We start from the raw sequence: 18,301 nt of genomic DNA, 5'->3' as shown, positions 1-18,301 counted from the left end.
ATTAACAGATGAACAAATACATATAGATATTACAGTGTGTTTGAACTGAGGTTGAACTGGGGTGGGGGTGGGGGGTGATGGGAGGTGGAGTGGGGAGGTGGGGGTGATAGGAGGGGAGTGGGGGGTGTTGGGGGGGGGGTGTTCGTGTATCTATGAAGGCTTAACAAATTTTTACTTCTCGGGGATCTGCACCAAAACATTACTCCCAAAACATTACTCCCAAAACATTTCTCTAAAAATGGCTAGTGTAAACATTGCATGAAAAACGAGTCTAGCTGCATAGGACCCTCACCGAGGTCCCAGTGATAGTCCAATATTTTTGTTGTCTGTGTGTTTGTGTGTGTATTTTCAACGATCCTGTGCAAACACGTTGCAAATATGCGAATCAAAGCGACTGCAGATTGGAAATATTGGCTCTGAGCATTTTTATTACAAGTCTGTGAGAACCTTTAGTCATGCGTTAAACCAGCCTTGATTGTGTCCGTTGGTTTACGCTAGCGGGGTTCTGAATTCCCGATGGGGGGGTTTATTTCTAAGTTTACAGTGGTTTACAAGTGTATGGTGACTTGGTTTCTAAAGTTTATGGTGGTCTATACCTGCTAATGAATACTGGCTTACCTTTGAGTGCATAGTGGCTTAGTTTTAAACGTCTTGTTACTTACCTGTCAGTACATGAAGTCATCTTACTCCGACGCCTGCGATGCCTTACCTGTAAATATATGGTAAATCACTTTCAAGTTAACTGAAGTTATTATTTACATTTTTGTATTCATAAATGTTCAAGATTGATACGAATTCACAAACTTTAATTTATGAAATGGTTTCACATACATATTAGTAAAGGGTAATATTAACAGCCTAATATAATTTTAAATTATGTTGTATAATAACTACAAGGTCCAATTTTACAAGTATATTTTTTTTACAATCTACTGACATTAAGATATACATTATGCAACACAGGAAACACAATTCCTAAGTTAATTTATATCAGAAACTCAATAATATCCATATAATTGGAATGGCAGCTAGCGTAAATTAAATATTTCAAAATATTACAAAAATTTCTGGAATAACTGTATTTTACATCAGCTTTAGAAATACGTCCGAATCACAATCACTTTAAAAGGCCAAATCATGCGACGGGGATCTGATTTATAATAGGATATAAATTGATTGTTAATAAGGAATCTTTTGGTGACATTATTTTCTTAATAATGTCACCAAAACATTCTTAATCATTCTTAATAATGTGATAATTCTATCCTGTAGACCTGATACACATAATTTAAGAAAATACAATTTGTGAATGAGTTAAGTTCATATTTCTGGAAAAGTTCAGAGAAGAGGACACCATTCGTTTACGAATTATTCCTTCAGGTGGAAGTATAGACATCAGGCCAGGCGGGAGATTGCAAGATGTGCAAAGAATCTCCCCAGGTGGGAGATAGCAATGAGTAGACATCAGGCTGAGATACGTATTGAATATTTCCTGCACTCACAATTTACTTGATCACATCTATACTAGCCGAGACATTGATTTTTAAAAGTGCTTTATTTACGACCTGGATTTCGGATGACCAAATTCACTCATAATGACATTTTCCGCCTTTCACCTTTCTGATAGTTTCAGAAAAAATTACGAGTGGGCCCTTTGAGGTTATCATTTCGCAAAGGATTTTTGGAATACTTTCCTGGAATCTCTGCTTGTTAATTTTCGTTCAAGATCAGCGAGTTATAAGCAATTACAACACATTTTCCAGGCCAGCATGTGAGGCGGTATTCAGCTCTATATTACATCTACACATTATTCCATAGAACCTCTGGTTTGTGCTAGTAAAACTGGATCTTCTGTAAAAACGTTTGACTCATACTCAGCTGTATTGTTTCTTAACTCCTTCAACAATGAATCAAAATAGTCAATAATAAAGAAGTTAATACTTCGCAAAACCTTATTCTTCAGAAGTCACAATGTGTGAGAGTTTAACATTAACATTTGTAAGTGTGGAAACAGGTCACACTTACAGCTGTAATAAGATCATTTTCAATACAATTTCCATCTGTTTATCTTTCCTCTCAATTTCGTCTATATTCCCAGCGCCTTGTATATCGTGAGCATGTCTCCTGTGATTCTATTTTCTTCCTGGGTTACTATGTTGCTATACCGTACCCTATCTTCTTAGTTTATTTACTGTATGTCTTGAATGAAATATCTGGAATAAATATATATATATATATATATATATATATATATATATATATATATATATATATATATATATATATATATATATATATATATATATATATATATATATATTCACAACTGACCTTGTCTTTTCGAAACATTATTCTTTAAGGTTGTCAATATTTTGGAGATGTTGTTTTTCACTGTGTCACCGAGGTAATTAACTATTGGCAATTTAATGGAACACTGCGTAATTAAACAAGGTAATATCCTGGTTCATAGCCAAATTACATCCAGTTAACTTTCCACTGAATCATGAAATGGTACACAAAGAGAAAACGCTTCGTTATCCGATTAGTCCCGGAGCGCATAATCTCTAAACCTATCAATGCTGCACGAAATGGGGGAAAATCAGGCCACCAATTGTCATAACATTGGAATTCAGTATTGTCCTATTTTTTTTCACTACTTATTACATTAGTCAAACGGAAAGGCTTAAACACTTGGCCACTACAAAGGGTCATTAAGGATGTAATCGGCTTTTGTCTTTACCTTTATACGTTCAAGAGGCTGAGGTATCCACCTCTGGAGTCTTTGGAAGTGTCGAGTGGAATACACAGGACTCTATTTGTGTGAAGATTTATTGCGGGGGGGATTTGGTGGTGTTGTCTTGATGACTGGATCTGTGGAGAGTCTCGGGAATACAACGACTTTCCTCCTCTCCTTCTAATGCTGTAGGAAGTCCTCTCCTTCTAATGCTGTAGTAAGTCCTCTCCTTCTAATGCTGTAGGAAGTCCACTCATAATGCTGTAGTAAGTCCTCTCCTTCTAATGCTTTAGGAAGTCCTCTCCTTCTAATGCTGTAGTAAGTCCTCTCCTTCTAATGCTGTAGTAAGTCCTCTCCTTCTAATGCTGTAGGAAGTCCTCTCATAATGCTGTAGGAAGTCCTCTCCTTCTAATGCTGTAGGAAGCCCTCTCCTTCTAATGCTGTAGCAAGTCCTCTCCTTCTAATGTTGTAGCAAGTCCTCTCATTATGCTGTAGGAAGTGTATCCATTCTTACCACAAACACTTGCAAGTGTGTGTTCTATTCTAAATTATTTGAAGCCCTAAAGCATACTCTAGAAAATCAGTGCAATAAAGAGCACTCAATTTAAAAGATACACAATATTGTTGTGAATTAAGATTTAATAAAGACCTTGATAAATACTGGAGAGACAACAATATTGCTAATTTATGAAAAAAAATTCGGAACACATTATAGATCTATGATCCATGGATTGTTTCAAGCGTAGGTGAGACATTTCAATTATTGAATTTTGGTGGATTTATTAGAGCTGTCACGAATGGGCCAATAGGTCATCTACCGTTTTGTTTATTTATATGTTCTTTTCTTTTAATATTCATAGTTCAAGTAACTTCACGTTGACTGATGAGGGTTTAGATCTTTCTTAATTTGTAAGAAATGGTTGTACATCCACAACCTTCGAAGTAACTTCACGTTGACTGATGATGGTCTAGATCTTTCTTAATTTGTAAGAAATGGTTGTACATCCACAACCTTCGAATGAACAGATCCACAAGGGCCGTGACGAGGATTCGAACCTACGTCTGAGAGCATCCCAGACGCTGCCTTAATCAAACTGAGCTACGACATGGTTGTGTAATCCACAACCTTCCCTGCTACTGGGATAACTTAAGTGATATTGACTACTCGGACTTGTAAGACTTGAATATATTATATTCAATCTTCAGCCTTTTGTGACTGAATGTTTACATAATTTGTGCTCTACACTTCCTATGTAAATGAAGTGTGCTCTGGATACTTTACAGTGTATTTCTCCCATAGTGAATAAAGACTGATGGGATTGTTTAGGCTAAAAAATGTAAAGTCTTCTCGGTTAGTAGTTAACTGTCTTAATCTTAACAACAGTGATCAAGGCTTTATCAGTTTATTTCTCTACGGCCCTTGGACCCCACCCCCCGTTTGTAGTAGAAAAAAAAAATCCTGCTCCTCTCCCCCCACATTCTTTACATTTACTTTCCTCATAAAGTCCTGATCCCCCATAACAAACTGATCCCCCCCATAACGCCCTAATCCCCCCCATAACGCCCTGATCCTCCCCCATAACTCCCTGATCCTTCCCCATAACGCCCTGATCCTCCCCCATAACGCCCTGATCCTCCCCCATAACGCCCTGATCCTCCCCCATAACGCCCTGATCCTTCCCCATAACGCCCTGATCCCCCCCATAACGCCCTGATCTCCCCCATAACGCCCTGATCCTCCCCCATAACGCCCTGATCCTCCCCCATAACGCCCTGATCCTCCCCCATAACGCCCTGATCCTCCCCCATAACGCCCTGATCCTCCCCCATAACTCCCTGATCCTTCCCCATAACGCCCTGATCCTTCCCCATAACGCCCTGACCCAATACAAACTCGCCCTATAAGAGCCTAACTCCCTAAGAGGCAATCTCCGGACGTTGAAGTGTGACTGAGCAGCAACAAGTCAGCCCCATGAGCTGACGGCGAGGTACGTCAGGGGCGCTGTGCTTGACTGACGCTGTGCCTGGCTGACACTGTGCCTGGCTGACGCTGTGACTGGCTGACACTGTGCCTGGCGCTGTGCATACATAGCGTATCAACAAGTGGGCAACCGAGGGGAGTCGGCGGACTGTGCTTGACATTCATTGACGCCGTACGCGAAATCAACGTAAATTACCGAGAGCAGTTCTCAGCTGGTTACCTGGTTCAACTGGATCAGGTAGTTGATTGCCGTGTGCAACAACCAAGGCGAGGAACACAATCTCGAGGAGTAGTGATGATTAAGGGAAGCAAGGATTAAGATGACATGAAAGTAGGGAGTATCTTACAGAAATGGAGAGGTGAGTGACAGGTGAGTGACAGAAAATGAGAGTAGCAATTAACAAGAAAGGAGAAAGACGATTAGGAGGAAAGTATTTGATTGATTTCCTTGCCTGTTTATAAGTCGGAGAAAGAGAGAGAGAGAGAGAGAGAGAGAGAGAGAGAGAGAGAGAGAGAGAGAGAGAGAGAGAGAGAGAGAGAGAGAGAGAGAGAGAGAGAGAGAGAGATGGAAAACATTACGAAAAAAGGCAAAGTCGAAGGAGAAAGGGGAGGTAATAACTAAGAAACTGAGGAGCAGGAGGAGAGAGGAAATTCGAGATGGCTCGGTAACAAAGAGAGAGAAATGAGAGGAAAGCGAAGAGGGAAGTGGATGATAAAGGCATTGAGAGCGGGTGCCAGGACGAGGGGAGAATAGAAAGGGAATACAAGAAGGGGGATCAGAACTCCTAGCCAGGCTCAAAGGCGACCTCTCGTAACAAACACCAAGGTAATTACTCAGGCGCTATTGTCTGGCTCTCTACAGCATCGTTGTTATCAAGGTCCGGCCCTCAGGCACGACACCTGATGTGTGTGTGTGTGTGTGTGTCCCTGTGTGCTCCTGTGTGTTCCTGTGTGTGTGTGTGTGTGTGTCCCTGTGTGCTCCTGTGTGTTCCTGTGTGTGTGAGTCCCTGTGTGTTCCTGTGTGTACACTCTTCCGGTTGTACCCAGTCATCTGTGTGTGTGTGTGTGTCCCTGTGTGTTCCTGTGTGTACACTCTTCCGGTTGGTTGTATCTGTGTGTGTGTGTGTACACACTTACATGTGTACCCAGTCACCTTGTGTGTTTGTGTTCACTCTTCCCTGTGTCCCCAGTCATCTATGTTAGCGGGGGATGTTTCATCTCGTGCTCAGCCTCCCACTCACTCACCGACCTATTCACCTGTTCTACGGCGCACTCAACACTGTCCTATATACCCTCAAACGCGTGTAAATAAAATACGTCTCGAAAACGTTCTTTCCAATGGCACGGTTCCTTCACCTCTGTTCGATCCTTTGTTAACATTTAAGCCCATTCTATATTGCCTCTTTTCTTTGTAAATCTATGTTCCGTGTTGATTTCCTTAAGTACTTTGTATGTGGTGATCATGTCATGTGTTGCTCTATTATATTTTGTATATGGTGATCAGTTCTCTCAACTCCAAGACCAGTCTGATAGCATATGTCGTAAATAATGACTCCAGGGCGTGTGTGTTTGACGAGGTAAGCGCTGAATGCTGGCGCTGAATGTTCTACAATTGGTCTAACGTATGTGGTGCACAGCATTCTGAAGGACTATATGTTTACATCTGGGTCTGAGTCACCTTCAGTGAGTATCCGGACATGGCAGTGAGATACGGTAAACAACATGTGTATCTGAGTGATCCATCTTGGATTTGGCTCGGGTTAAGCCCCGAGGGACTTGATGCCCCGAGGGACTTGATGCCCCGAGGGACTTGATGATGCCCCGACAGACTAGCAACCATTTTCGTAGCCAAATTGTGTGTGTGTGTGTGTGTGTGTGTGTGTGTGTGTGTGTGTGTGTGTGTGTGTGTGTGTGTGTGTGTGTGTGTGTGTGTGTGTGTAAGCAGCTCTATGTACTGCTCTTCCTGTCCCTCGCTGCTGCTTCTTGCAGCAGCAGCTGCTACTGCTACTGCTGCTGCTGCTGCTACTATTTACGATAATATTATTTCAGCTGCAGTTGGTGGTTCCTGTGGCCGAAACACTGTTTCAGGTCCGATCAATTAATTACATGACCGGTTGACTCCGGTTGCCTTCAATACCCCTGCTCTAATGGCCGGCGTTTGATGTCCAATACCGCCACACCATTAATGTGACCCGCGAGTGTATCCGAACGGCGGCGACCTTCTCGCGCGGGTCCACAACCGACGCCCCTGCAGTTCCACTACGCGAACCTGGCTTCAGTGTTATTGTCCCAGCGTGAAATATGGAAATTGTGACACACACCTTGAAGTAAATCATTTGCATTCGTAATGTTTTCTTCATTATTAGAATTTGACTATTAAGTATATTTAAAGGATTGGGTTTTAAGGTTTAAGGTCTGTAGACTGATATGATTATCTTTAAGTATATTTAAAGGATTGGGTTTTAAGGTTTAAGGTCTGTAGACTAATATGATTATCTTTAAGTATATTTAAAGGATTGGGTTTTAAGGTTTAAGGTCTGTAGACTAATATGATTATCTTTAAGTATATTTAAAGGATTGGGTTTTAAGGTTTAAGGTCTGTAGACTAATATGATTATCTTTAAGTATATTTAAAGGATTGGGTTTTAAGGTTTAAGGTCTGTAGACTAATATGATTATCTTTAAGTATATTTGTGGCTCCAAAACAGATGTCAGGTTTAAAGTGACGTAGAGTCTACGTGAGTTTGTGTGTATACACAAAAGTACCGTTTTCTTTGTTGATATATATATTACACCCTGTTGTATTGTAATTATGATTATTATTGTTGTTGTAATTGTTATTCACCTTCCCTATATTGTTATATTGGTGCCATTTAACGGAGAATAAATTAAAACGATGTTACTCCAAATTATAACTCACCACTTCCACCGAATTTAAATAATTAACATATTAGCTATTCTCACGCCTGGAAATACCTTCACCTGTCATCAAGTTGATTATAATAACTCTTTAATTAGGATAATATTTGATTTGGTATTACTGATAGCGTTCTGCTCTACCTATTGAATGTAGCAAACTCGGAATAACGTGGATGTTAATGAAGTGGTCTCCACAGGAGTGGCAGGAACTGGGAGGCGGCGCCACAGTGTGCTAACCTTTGCATGACGCACAGTTGGTATTTCCTACAAAGGTTAGACTCTGATATTTCGGCGGCGCATGTGTGGCTCGACGTGGTAGGAGATTTTTATGTAATTATTTAATACGTCTCACAAATATTACATTACGGATGCTTCAGCAAAAATGAGGGACTCCCTAGGTGTGATCTGGTTTAATTTAATATTAGAACTACATTCCCGGGGTGTAGGGAAGTTCTAATAAGGTCTAGTCCAAGCCACCAGCATGGCAGCAGTAATTGTTAAATTCGTATTGGTTCTCTATGGATGATAAAGATAGAAACAGCAAGAGGTGTATATAGCTTCTCTTTATATGTACATCGGGATTACTTTAATCCTCTTTACGGGGTATTCATGCCGTGTCACCTCTTGGGTGGCTTAATCTTCGTCAATCTTTAGTCCTCTTCTATGTTCAGAACTGTCGTATACTAACTAGTTTGACCTCAAACTTCTGTAAGTTGATCGCCCTTAAGTCCAACACAAAAAATGCTGAAATTCTATACGAACTCGTTAAAAAAGTTACTCATCGTTACCCCTATTTTCGCTGACCTTTACGTACGAATTATATTAAATTTCAAATGAATTCGTATAATTGCCTTAGTTAATTTCTTTTAACTATCTGTAGATTTTTTGTAATCATATTTTGAGAAGACACAAAAAATCGTTATATTGTTGCTCTAGATCCACAGACACACAGTTGCGCCAAGTGCAGGTGTCTGCCGTATGAGGCTCGAACCAGGCAATTTTGGCTACACCACAGTGCAGTGCTGCTCTCTGCGCCGTGTAAGTCAACGATTTCTCAGCGGACAGCGTCATTTCGTTAGTTATACATGTTCGTTTGGTAATGGCGTCTGGGACCTATCAGTTCCCAGTCGCATTCCTAAGTGGGATAAGTTTGCTCTCAGTGTAATCAACTAAGACTTGGTTCTGTAACTCAAGATTGGCAGATCACTTAGGTCACCTGTGAAAGCAAGATTTGTTTTATGCAGGCGATGAATCACAATAACGTGGCTAAAGTATGTAGACCAGACCACACACTTGAAGGCGAAGGGACGACGACGTTTCGGTCCGTCCTGGACCATTCTCAAGTCGATTGCAATTCTCAAGTCAAGTCGAATTGAGTTGAAAGTTGAGAATGGTCCAGGACGGACCGAAACGTTGTCGTCCCTTCACCTTCTAGTGTGTGGTCTGGTCAAGATTTGTTTTATATATATAAAGAGAGATTCTACAGAACGCCAATTGGCCCATGCGAACCAGATTTTGTTTTCACTCCAACTCATTTAAAACGTTCCATTCCTTGTACTCTATGATGGTACCTGGAAACTCACTCCGCATATCTGCAACCCAATTTCCATACTGGTGTTTGAACTATTTATTTTCTCAATATACATTTACTCAATTCTGATCCATTGTCTCGTCTTCTAATCTAGGGTTATGCTTTTCAGGACTATTTATAAGTACCTTATTAAACCTTTTCAACAATTTGTACACTGCAAAGGGGTACAGGCTTCAGGTGAGCTGAGGTAGGATAACAGCTCTTGCTTGCAGTTTCGCCAGGCACGTCACTTGACATCCCATATGAACCCTCGTCTTAGTTAAAAAAAAAAAAAAGGGGGGGGGGGGGGGCTTTTGTATACCATCGAATTGTTTTCGTGGTTTTTAACTCTCATATTTGACTCTCAGCGCCTTCTGAAACTGGTTTTCAATTTCCATATTGTATAGCTAACTTCTGGCAACTCTGTTTTTCTCTCATAGCTTTAAAGTCCCACACTTTATTTGGGTTGAAATCAATCTTCTAATTATCAGCTACTTTTGGAAGTCATTTCAAGGATTCCTTCAGCATGGGGAGCCGGTCGGACGAGCGGACAGCACGCTGGATTTGTGATCCTGTGGTCCTGGGTTCGATCCCAGGCGCCGGAGAGAAACAATGGGCAGAGTTTCTTTCACCCTATGCCCCTGTTACCTAGCAGTAAAATAGGTACCTGGGTGTTAGTCAGCTGTCACGGGCTGCTTCCTGGGGGTGGAGGCCTGGTCGAGGACCGGGCCGCGGGGACACTAAAAAGCCCCGAAATCATCTCAAGATAACCTCAAGATAGCATGTCTAAATCTTCGTGTATTACTTTCACCATTTGAGAGTCTTGGCAATACTTACGGAATGTTGCTTTTCACTCCTTTATCTAAATTATTTAAAGATTGCGTACGGTGAACATTAAAGTCAGCTCCTGAGTTAATAAACGTTGACCTGAGCAAGAGAAGCCATGTCCGGAGTAAACGGCCTAAACGCTCTAGTCAGGTCTACAGAACGCAAGCTTCAGCCGACCTGAATACGCAAGCCAGGTCCTGCGAGAGTCGTCTTCGCCCGCGCTGAACATGTGACGGAAAACCAGGTATTGATCCCTCTGTTACCACACACATTCACCACTCTCAGGCCGTTGGCCTTATCACGCCAGAGAGAGAGCTATACGGCTTATTTCTTCGAACGACTAATAAGAGACTCCAAATACATGTAACCTGCTCATTCAAGATCGTTTCCAGACGTTTCAGGAATAAGAGAAACCTAATACTGCTCTTTCCAATAGCCTTGTTTCCATATTTTGAGGAATTCTCGAGTTAGGGAACTCGCTCGAACATGCTCCAACGCACTCGAGCGCTCGTTCGAACAGGCGTGTGCTCTAGCAACCCAGATATGCACCAACTTGTAAATAGATCACTATCACAATACGTGTTACCAGAACTAGATTTTGCTCCATATCGGCAGGAGACGAGAATTTTACCTGCAGATGCAAATCCAGTTAAGCTCTACCAAGCCTCCAGCACCAGTGTGTGAGGAGTCGCAACTGATTGAATTAGTAACTCGACAATTTGGTTACTATTCGCAGCAAGTTAGCAGTAATTTTACTTGTATATTACACTCGGAGGTAAACATTGCTTCCTGGTGTATACATAGAGTATACTTTACTCCAGGACTAACGCATACATGCTGGTTGGTCAGTGAGCAGGTGTGGTGGCCGTAACACCCCAGAGGTTGATGAGCGTGAAGCCTAACACCAAAGCATATCCTTCAAATTCTGTAACTGCGCTCAAATTAACAATATTCGCTTCTCTCTCTCATCACTTCATTCCCTCACCCTTACTTCTCTTTACCCTTACCTGTCCCAACGCCTACCTTTCCCAACGCCTACATTTCCCAACGCCTACCTTCCCTCACTGTTACCTTCCCTAACCCGGGACCCTCCAGCACCCTGCGTCTCTCCCCTCGCTACTTGACTCCTAGAACAACAACACCCTCAAACCTAGAACAACACGGACGTTGAAAATAACATCTCCGAAACACCTTCGTGCTTCAGAAAGTTTCTTAGAACCACCACCTGCGGCAATTTGGTACCTGAAGTTTTTAATTAAACTCTTGGAAGTGTAAATTAGTAATACTTAAGCCTGATGTGTGACGATGTGTTTTAATACCTAGAGTGAGTTATGCAGTGAGTGTTCGGAGAGTGAATTAAGTAGTGGGAGACTGAGAGTGAATTAAGTAGTGGGAGACTGAGAGTGAATTATATTGTGTGAGTCGGTCTCGGTTATTGCACACCCAACTCTTTACTCCATCATCATCCGCAGGATATAAATTCAATTCGCTAAACCAATCAGCATCTACCACTCTCGTTATATATATATATATATATATATATATATATATATATATATATATATATATATATGTGTGTGTGTGTGTGTGTGTGTAAATCACGAAAAATAAACACGTGATTAAAAATGTGACAGTGTCAGACCACGGAGGAAGAATTGAAACAGGAATTTCCTTAAGTACTTTCGTATATTAATACATCTTCAGAAGGATGATTCCTTCTGAAGATGTATTAATATACAAAAGTTCTTAAGGAAATTCCTGTTTCAATTCTTCCTCCGTGGTCTGACACTGTCATATATATATATATATATATATATATATATATATATATATATATATATATATATATATATATATATATATAACAAACACACACACTTTGCTTTAACAACCGGCGGCTAGACAAGCGAGGTCCAAGAGCTGGAACTTGATTCTGCAGGCCCAAATAAGCGAGTGCAAATAGGTGCGTACACACACGCACGCACGCGCACTTGCCAGTTTCAAGTGTAGATATAATAGAGCCCAATAGGCTCAGGAACCTGTACACCAGTTGATTGACGGTTGAGAGGCGGGACCAAAGAGCCAGAGCTCAACTCCCGCAAGCACAAATAGGTGAGTACACAGGTCATCGCGACTGAGCGGACAGCCCACGTGAGTCGTAGCCCAAAGGACCTGAGAACGATTCCTGGCCGAGGCAGAAACAAATGGGCAGTTTCTTTCACCTGACGTTTCTGTTCACCTAGCAGTAAATAGGTACTTGGGAGAAAGACTTCTGGCGCGTTCTGCATCCTGGAGATTGTCTTTGTGTCGGAGAGAGAAATATAGATGTCGCAGAAAAGATAAAATTGGATTGGGTGTCAGACCATTCGAGAACCAAAGGTTAGAAAGGCGGGGTCCAAGAGATAACATCTCGATTCTACATTCACAAATAGTAAATAAATACTCGAACAACAAAAAAATAATGATAACGATCTAGCGTGCGCCTTACCTGCAGAGTTAACTATAGTAAGCCTGAGCGTGTGTGTCCTTGGTCATGAGAAGTGTGTCTAGAAACGGAGGCTTGAGGTGATCTCTGGTAGTAGGGATGACGCACGCCCTGGAGATGGCGGCGAGGAGGAAGTTTTTGCTTGGTCCTTAGCTATTTGTTAGGGAGGAGCCTTAGGCTGCCTTCAGGCGGCATTTGTTCCAATACGCTATGAGGCAGGGTGGGTTGGTGAACAAGTAGGGGTGTACTGGAGTCCAGGGGGGGGTGTACTGGAGTCCCGGAGGGGGGTGTACTGGAGTCCCGGAGGGGGGTGTACTGGAGTCCCGGAGGGGGGTGTACTGGAACTCAAATGGGATGTATTAGGGCAGAATGAGCCTTAGATGGGAGATGGTGGGGGTGCTGCTCCTAGACGAAAATGGGGATACAGTGGAGCGTAAATAGGGGGGTATGTTGTGATATATAGGAGCCGACAATGGCCGAGGTGGATTTGAATGGATCACTTGATGGAGAACTTCATCGCCAGAGTATATGCGGGTTATATGTAAAAGCTGGGTTATAGCTAGCAGCTCGGTGACTCTGAACTCCTAGTGGCTCCGGGCGGATACTAGGCTAAATAATCTTTAGCACATCGTGGTCCTTGGGTTAAGGCGCCCGTCTGGGCTTCCTCAGGACACTGCCGCGTTCCAAGTCCTGCTCCAAAGATGTTCCCAAGACAAAAATGAAGGGTGACGATCAAATCAGTCTTGTCTCAGATATACAGCTGCTTTATCTTCAACACGAGAACAGTATCCAGCTGGGACATAAAACCTACAGTGAAATGACATCAATATTTACGTCATCAATCTTAAAAGTGACTGTAATTTCCACATAACTATTAGTGACATCAAACTGAAAATGAAACTATAATGATAGAAATATCTGTCAAAATTGGCACGGAAATTATTATTTGAAGCTCCGTCAATATTAACATGCAATCAGTCTCATAATTACACTGGTGTTAGCATGTCATCACCATCAAAACCACATCAGTCTTACATATGAAAATCCTATCAATGTTAAAAGCGTCATCAGCCGTAAAACGGTATGTGTGTTAGAAGCCATATTAATTTAATCGTCAAATTACGTGATGCAAATTTCATCAGTTTTCGATTTACTCGTTAAAAAAAAAAAAACATGAATTGAGTTAAACCGCCGTTATCGTTGTGATGTTAACATACAATCTGATGTGCTAACGTGTGTTAAAGTGATATTATTGTTAAACTAACATCCACGATAGCTCAGCTCGTGTATTGAAATGTGTATGTCGTTTGCAACGTAGTATATCGTTCAAAATATGTAAATATCGCGTGGAATGTGCATTTCGTGTCAAATATGTATTCAATAATGTGCATTTCGTGTCAAATGTGTGTTACGCGTGAAATGTGTGTATCTTCTAAAAGCAGGCAATAGAATAAGTGAAGGCCTTGGGTGACGCTACCCACAAGTCAGCAGGAGACTGGGATATGTTACTGATCGAGATTTTGTTAATCCAACTAAAAACTAACCTCGTAAATTTTTACTAAAAAATAGACTTTTTAAAAGAAGTGTGTAAGTCTATGTAAAGGTCAAAGGGAGAGATTATAAGGGTAGGGAGGTAGTGAAGGTAAGATAATTAAGGCCGCATGATAAGGCAACAACACTAAAAAAATAAAAAAAATGTCACTTATAAAACAGACATAGTATGAAATGATAAGAACTGTATGAATCATAATATATTTTCCTCCTTCTCTAGACAATAAATATTTATCATCCAAAGGAGCAGAACAGTGATCCTGTGGGGCCACAGAGCACAGTCCTGTGTAGTTTTCATCTTTTTGTTCTGGAAATAAAGCCGAGAATGACCCACAGAGCTCCTCCTCCAGTTTGAATCTTTAGAAATAAAGTCAAAGAAGCGTCCGGCAAAGGGCCAGAACACATATAAAAGATTGGAGTGATAATTGTTTCCATAGTCCAATGACAACAAAATCTCTTAGAAACAAAAGCTCTACCAAATCAGTCAATTTGCTATATTTTCTGTAATATGGTAAATAATAGTCCGCCAGTGACTTCTTTCTAAATAATATCTCAACCGATTGACTGATAAAAATTAAGCCACCCCAAAAGGTGGCACGGGCATGAAGAGCCCGTTAAATTATCTCAACCGTACGCTCCTCCTCTCCATCTACCACTCTCACACCCCCCTTTTCCACTCCCTTTCCCCCCTCTCTTGCCCGCTCTCCCTCCCCGCCTTTTCGTATCCTCCAACCACAAACATTATACACGAGGCTACCAGCGAAATAATAGCAAACATTTACACATATTTAGACGAATAGTTTCATTCATACCGTTGTGGCCGGAATCCTGTGTATTGTGCACCCAATCACGTCATATTCCAGCTACAAAAACAACAAAGAAAACAATAACAACTAGTCCCTTACATGGAAACTCTTTGCAACTGGAATTCACATGCAAATGACATTCAAATGAGCTGTGGGGGGAAGCAATGTGTTGACTGTGGACGCTAGGCTGGAGTGTGTGTTCTCAATTATATTGCATATTTCAACCATTTTTTTCTCCCCTATGATCTATTTCCTAAGATTGTATTATGTTGGAAATTAATACGGGATTCGATGTATTAATAATGAAATTGAAATTCAATACGGAATAGGTGTAGTTACTTCCTTATTGGTTCAATGTTGCCTTCACGATTTGAGAGGTTGGATTCCCTATCCGAATCGAGTCCTGCATTTATGGGTGCATATGTCTTGGCGCTGACAGGTTTATTACGCAGGATTCGGACACCAAACCAGGGTTCGAATCCTACAAATGCTCACATCCAAAACAGGTCATTTAGAAAATTGCAAAAGCAAGCGCTTCGTTGGAAATAACATGAGGGACTTATAACTTACAAGGAGGAGTAAGGTACGACACAATAAGATACGACACAGCAAGGCGCGACACAGCAAGGCACGACACAGCAAGGCACGACACAGCAAGGCATGACACAGCAAGGTACGACACAATAAGATACGACACAGCAAGGCACGACACAGCAAGGCGCGACACAGCAAGGCACGACACAGCAAGGCATGACACAGCAAGGTACGACACAATAAGATACGACACAGCAAGGCACGACACAGCAAGGCGCGACACAGCAAGGCACGACACAGCAAGGCACGACACAGCAAGGCATGACACAGCAAGGTACGACACAATAAGATACGACACAGCAAGGCACGACACAGCAAGGCGCGACACAGCAAGGCACGACACAGCAAGGCATGACACAGCAAGGTACGACACAGTAAGATACGACACAGCAAGGCATGACACAGCAAGGTACGACACAATAAGATACGACACAGCAAGGCATGACACAGCAAGGTACGACACAATAAGATACGACACAGCAAGGCACGACACAGCAAGGCGCGACACAGCAAGGCACGACACAGCAAGGCATGACACAGCAAGGTACGACACAATAAGATACGACACAGCAAGGCATGACACAGCAAGGTACGACACAATAAGATACGACACAGCAAGGTACGACACAGCAAGGCACGACACAGCAAGGCACGACACAGCAAGGTACGACACAACAAGGTACGACACAGCAAAGCACGACACAGCAAGGCACGACACAGCAAGGTACGACACAGCAAGGCACGACACAGCAAGGCACGACACAACAAGGCACGACACAATAAGATACGACACAGCAAGGTACGACACAACAAGGTACGACACAGCAAGACACGACACAACAAGGCACGACACAGCAAGGCACGACACAGCAAGGCACGACACAGCAAGGCACGACACAGCAAAGCACGACACAGCAAAGCACGACACAGCAAGGCACGACACAGCAAGACACGACACATCAAGGCACGACACAGCAAGGCACGACACAGCAAGGCACGACACAGCAAGACACGACACAGCAAGGCACGACACAGCAAGGCACGACACAACAAGGCACGACACAGCAAGGCACGACACAACAAGGCACGACACAGCAAGGCACGACATACTAATCCAGCAGCTATGAACCTTCACTTGTCCTGTGGTGAAACAGCTCTGTAATCCTATGAGACAGAGTGTATGCGAGTCGGCGCTGCGCACACACACACACACACAACCACAACACTAGTTACGTTGTCTGTTGGGTTGACGCCAAATGACCCCATCACATCCCTCCATAACCTCAACCAATTTCTGTGAAATTGGTTATGATCTGTCAAATCACGATTTTAATATCCAGCTTTCATGTCTATTTGCGGTTCGGATTACATCCATTGTCGGTGCATTGGTCCGTTGTAAACATTTGTTGGCAGTGATGCATTTACCTTGTGTTGTTGGAGGCTGAACCCCTGATATTGTCCTGTGTTGCAGGGGCTGATCACTGATATTGTCCTGTGTTGCCGGGGCTGATCACTGATATTGTCCTGTGTTGCAGGGGCTGATCACTGATATTGTCCTGTGTTGCCGGGGCTGATCACTGATATTGTCCTGTGTTGCCGGGGCTGATCACTGATATTGTCCTGTGTTGCCGGGGCTGATCACTGATATTGTCCTGTGTTGCCGGGGCTGATCCCTGCTATTGTCCTGTGTTGCAGGGGCTGATCACTGATATTGTCCTGTGTTGCCGGGGCTGATCCCTGGTATTGTCCTGTGTTGCAGGGGCTGATCACTGATATTGTTCTGTGTTGCAGGGGCTGATCACTGATATTGTCCTGTGTTGCAGGGGCTGATCACTGATATTGTCCTGTGTTGCCGGGGCTGATCACTGATATTGTCCTGTGTTGCCGGGGCTGATCACTGATATTGTCCTGTGTTGCAGGGGCTGATCCCTGGTATTGTCCTGTGTTGCAGGGGCTGATCCCTGGTATTGTCCTGTGTTGCAGGGGCTGATCACTGATATTGTTCTGTGTTGCAGGGGCTGATCACTGATATTGTCCTGTGTTGCCGGGGCTTATCACTGATATTGTCCTGTGTTGCAGGGGCTGATCCCTGGTATTGTCCTGTGTTGCAGGGGCTGATCACTGATATTGTTCTGTGTTGCAGGGGCTGATCACTGATATTGTCCTGTGTTGCCGGGGCTGATCACTGATATTGTCCTGTGTTGCCGGGGCTGATCACTGATATTGTCCTGTGTTGCCGGGGCTGATCACTGATATTGTCCTGTGTTGCAGGGGCTGATCCCTGGTATTGTCCTGTGTTGCAGGGGCTGATCACTGATATTGTTCTGTGTTGCAGGGGCTGATCACTGATATTGTCCTGTGTTGCCGGGGCTGATCACTGATATTGTCCTGTGTTGCAGGGGCTGATCACTGATATTGTTCTGTGTTGCAGGGGCTGATCACTGATATTGTCCTGTGTTGCAGGGGCTGATCACTGATATTGTTCTGTGTTGCCGGGGCTGATCACTGATATTGTCCTGTGTTGCAGGGGCTGATCCCTGGTATTGTTCTGTGTTGCAGGGGCTGATCACTGATATTGTCCTGTGTTGCAGGGGCTGATCACTGATATTGTCCTGTGTTGCAGGGGCTGATCACTGATATTGTCCTGTGTTGCAGGGGCTGATCACTGATATTGTCCTGTGTTGCAGGGGCTGATCACTGATATTGTCCTGTGTTGCAGGGGCTGATCCCTGGTATTGTCCTGTGTTGCAGGGGCTGATCACTGATATTGTCCTGTGTTGCAGGGGCTGATCCCTGATATTGTCCTGTGTTGCAGGGGCTGATCACTGATATT

General features: G+C 42.9%; 1 protein-coding gene across 1 annotated transcript; it reads right to left on the bottom strand.

Moving 5' to 3' along the window:
• Nucleotides 1-15,433: 15,433 nt before the first annotated feature.
• Nucleotides 15,434-16,576, bottom strand: LOC123752031 (keratin-associated protein 10-2-like). The gene has a single exon (XM_045734097.2). The coding sequence runs from the start codon at nucleotides 16,574-16,576 to the stop codon at nucleotides 15,434-15,436; it is 1,143 nt and encodes a 380-aa protein (XP_045590053.2).
• Between the last annotated feature and the right edge of the window lie 1,725 nt (nucleotides 16,577-18,301).

This window comes from Procambarus clarkii, chromosome 29 (genome assembly GCF_040958095.1).
Source record: "Procambarus clarkii isolate CNS0578487 chromosome 29, FALCON_Pclarkii_2.0, whole genome shotgun sequence".
Classification (NCBI taxonomy): domain Eukaryota; kingdom Metazoa; phylum Arthropoda; class Malacostraca; order Decapoda; family Cambaridae; genus Procambarus; species Procambarus clarkii.
Note: the sequence above shows the minus strand (reverse complement) of the source record. Positions and strands in the feature narration are given on the sequence as shown.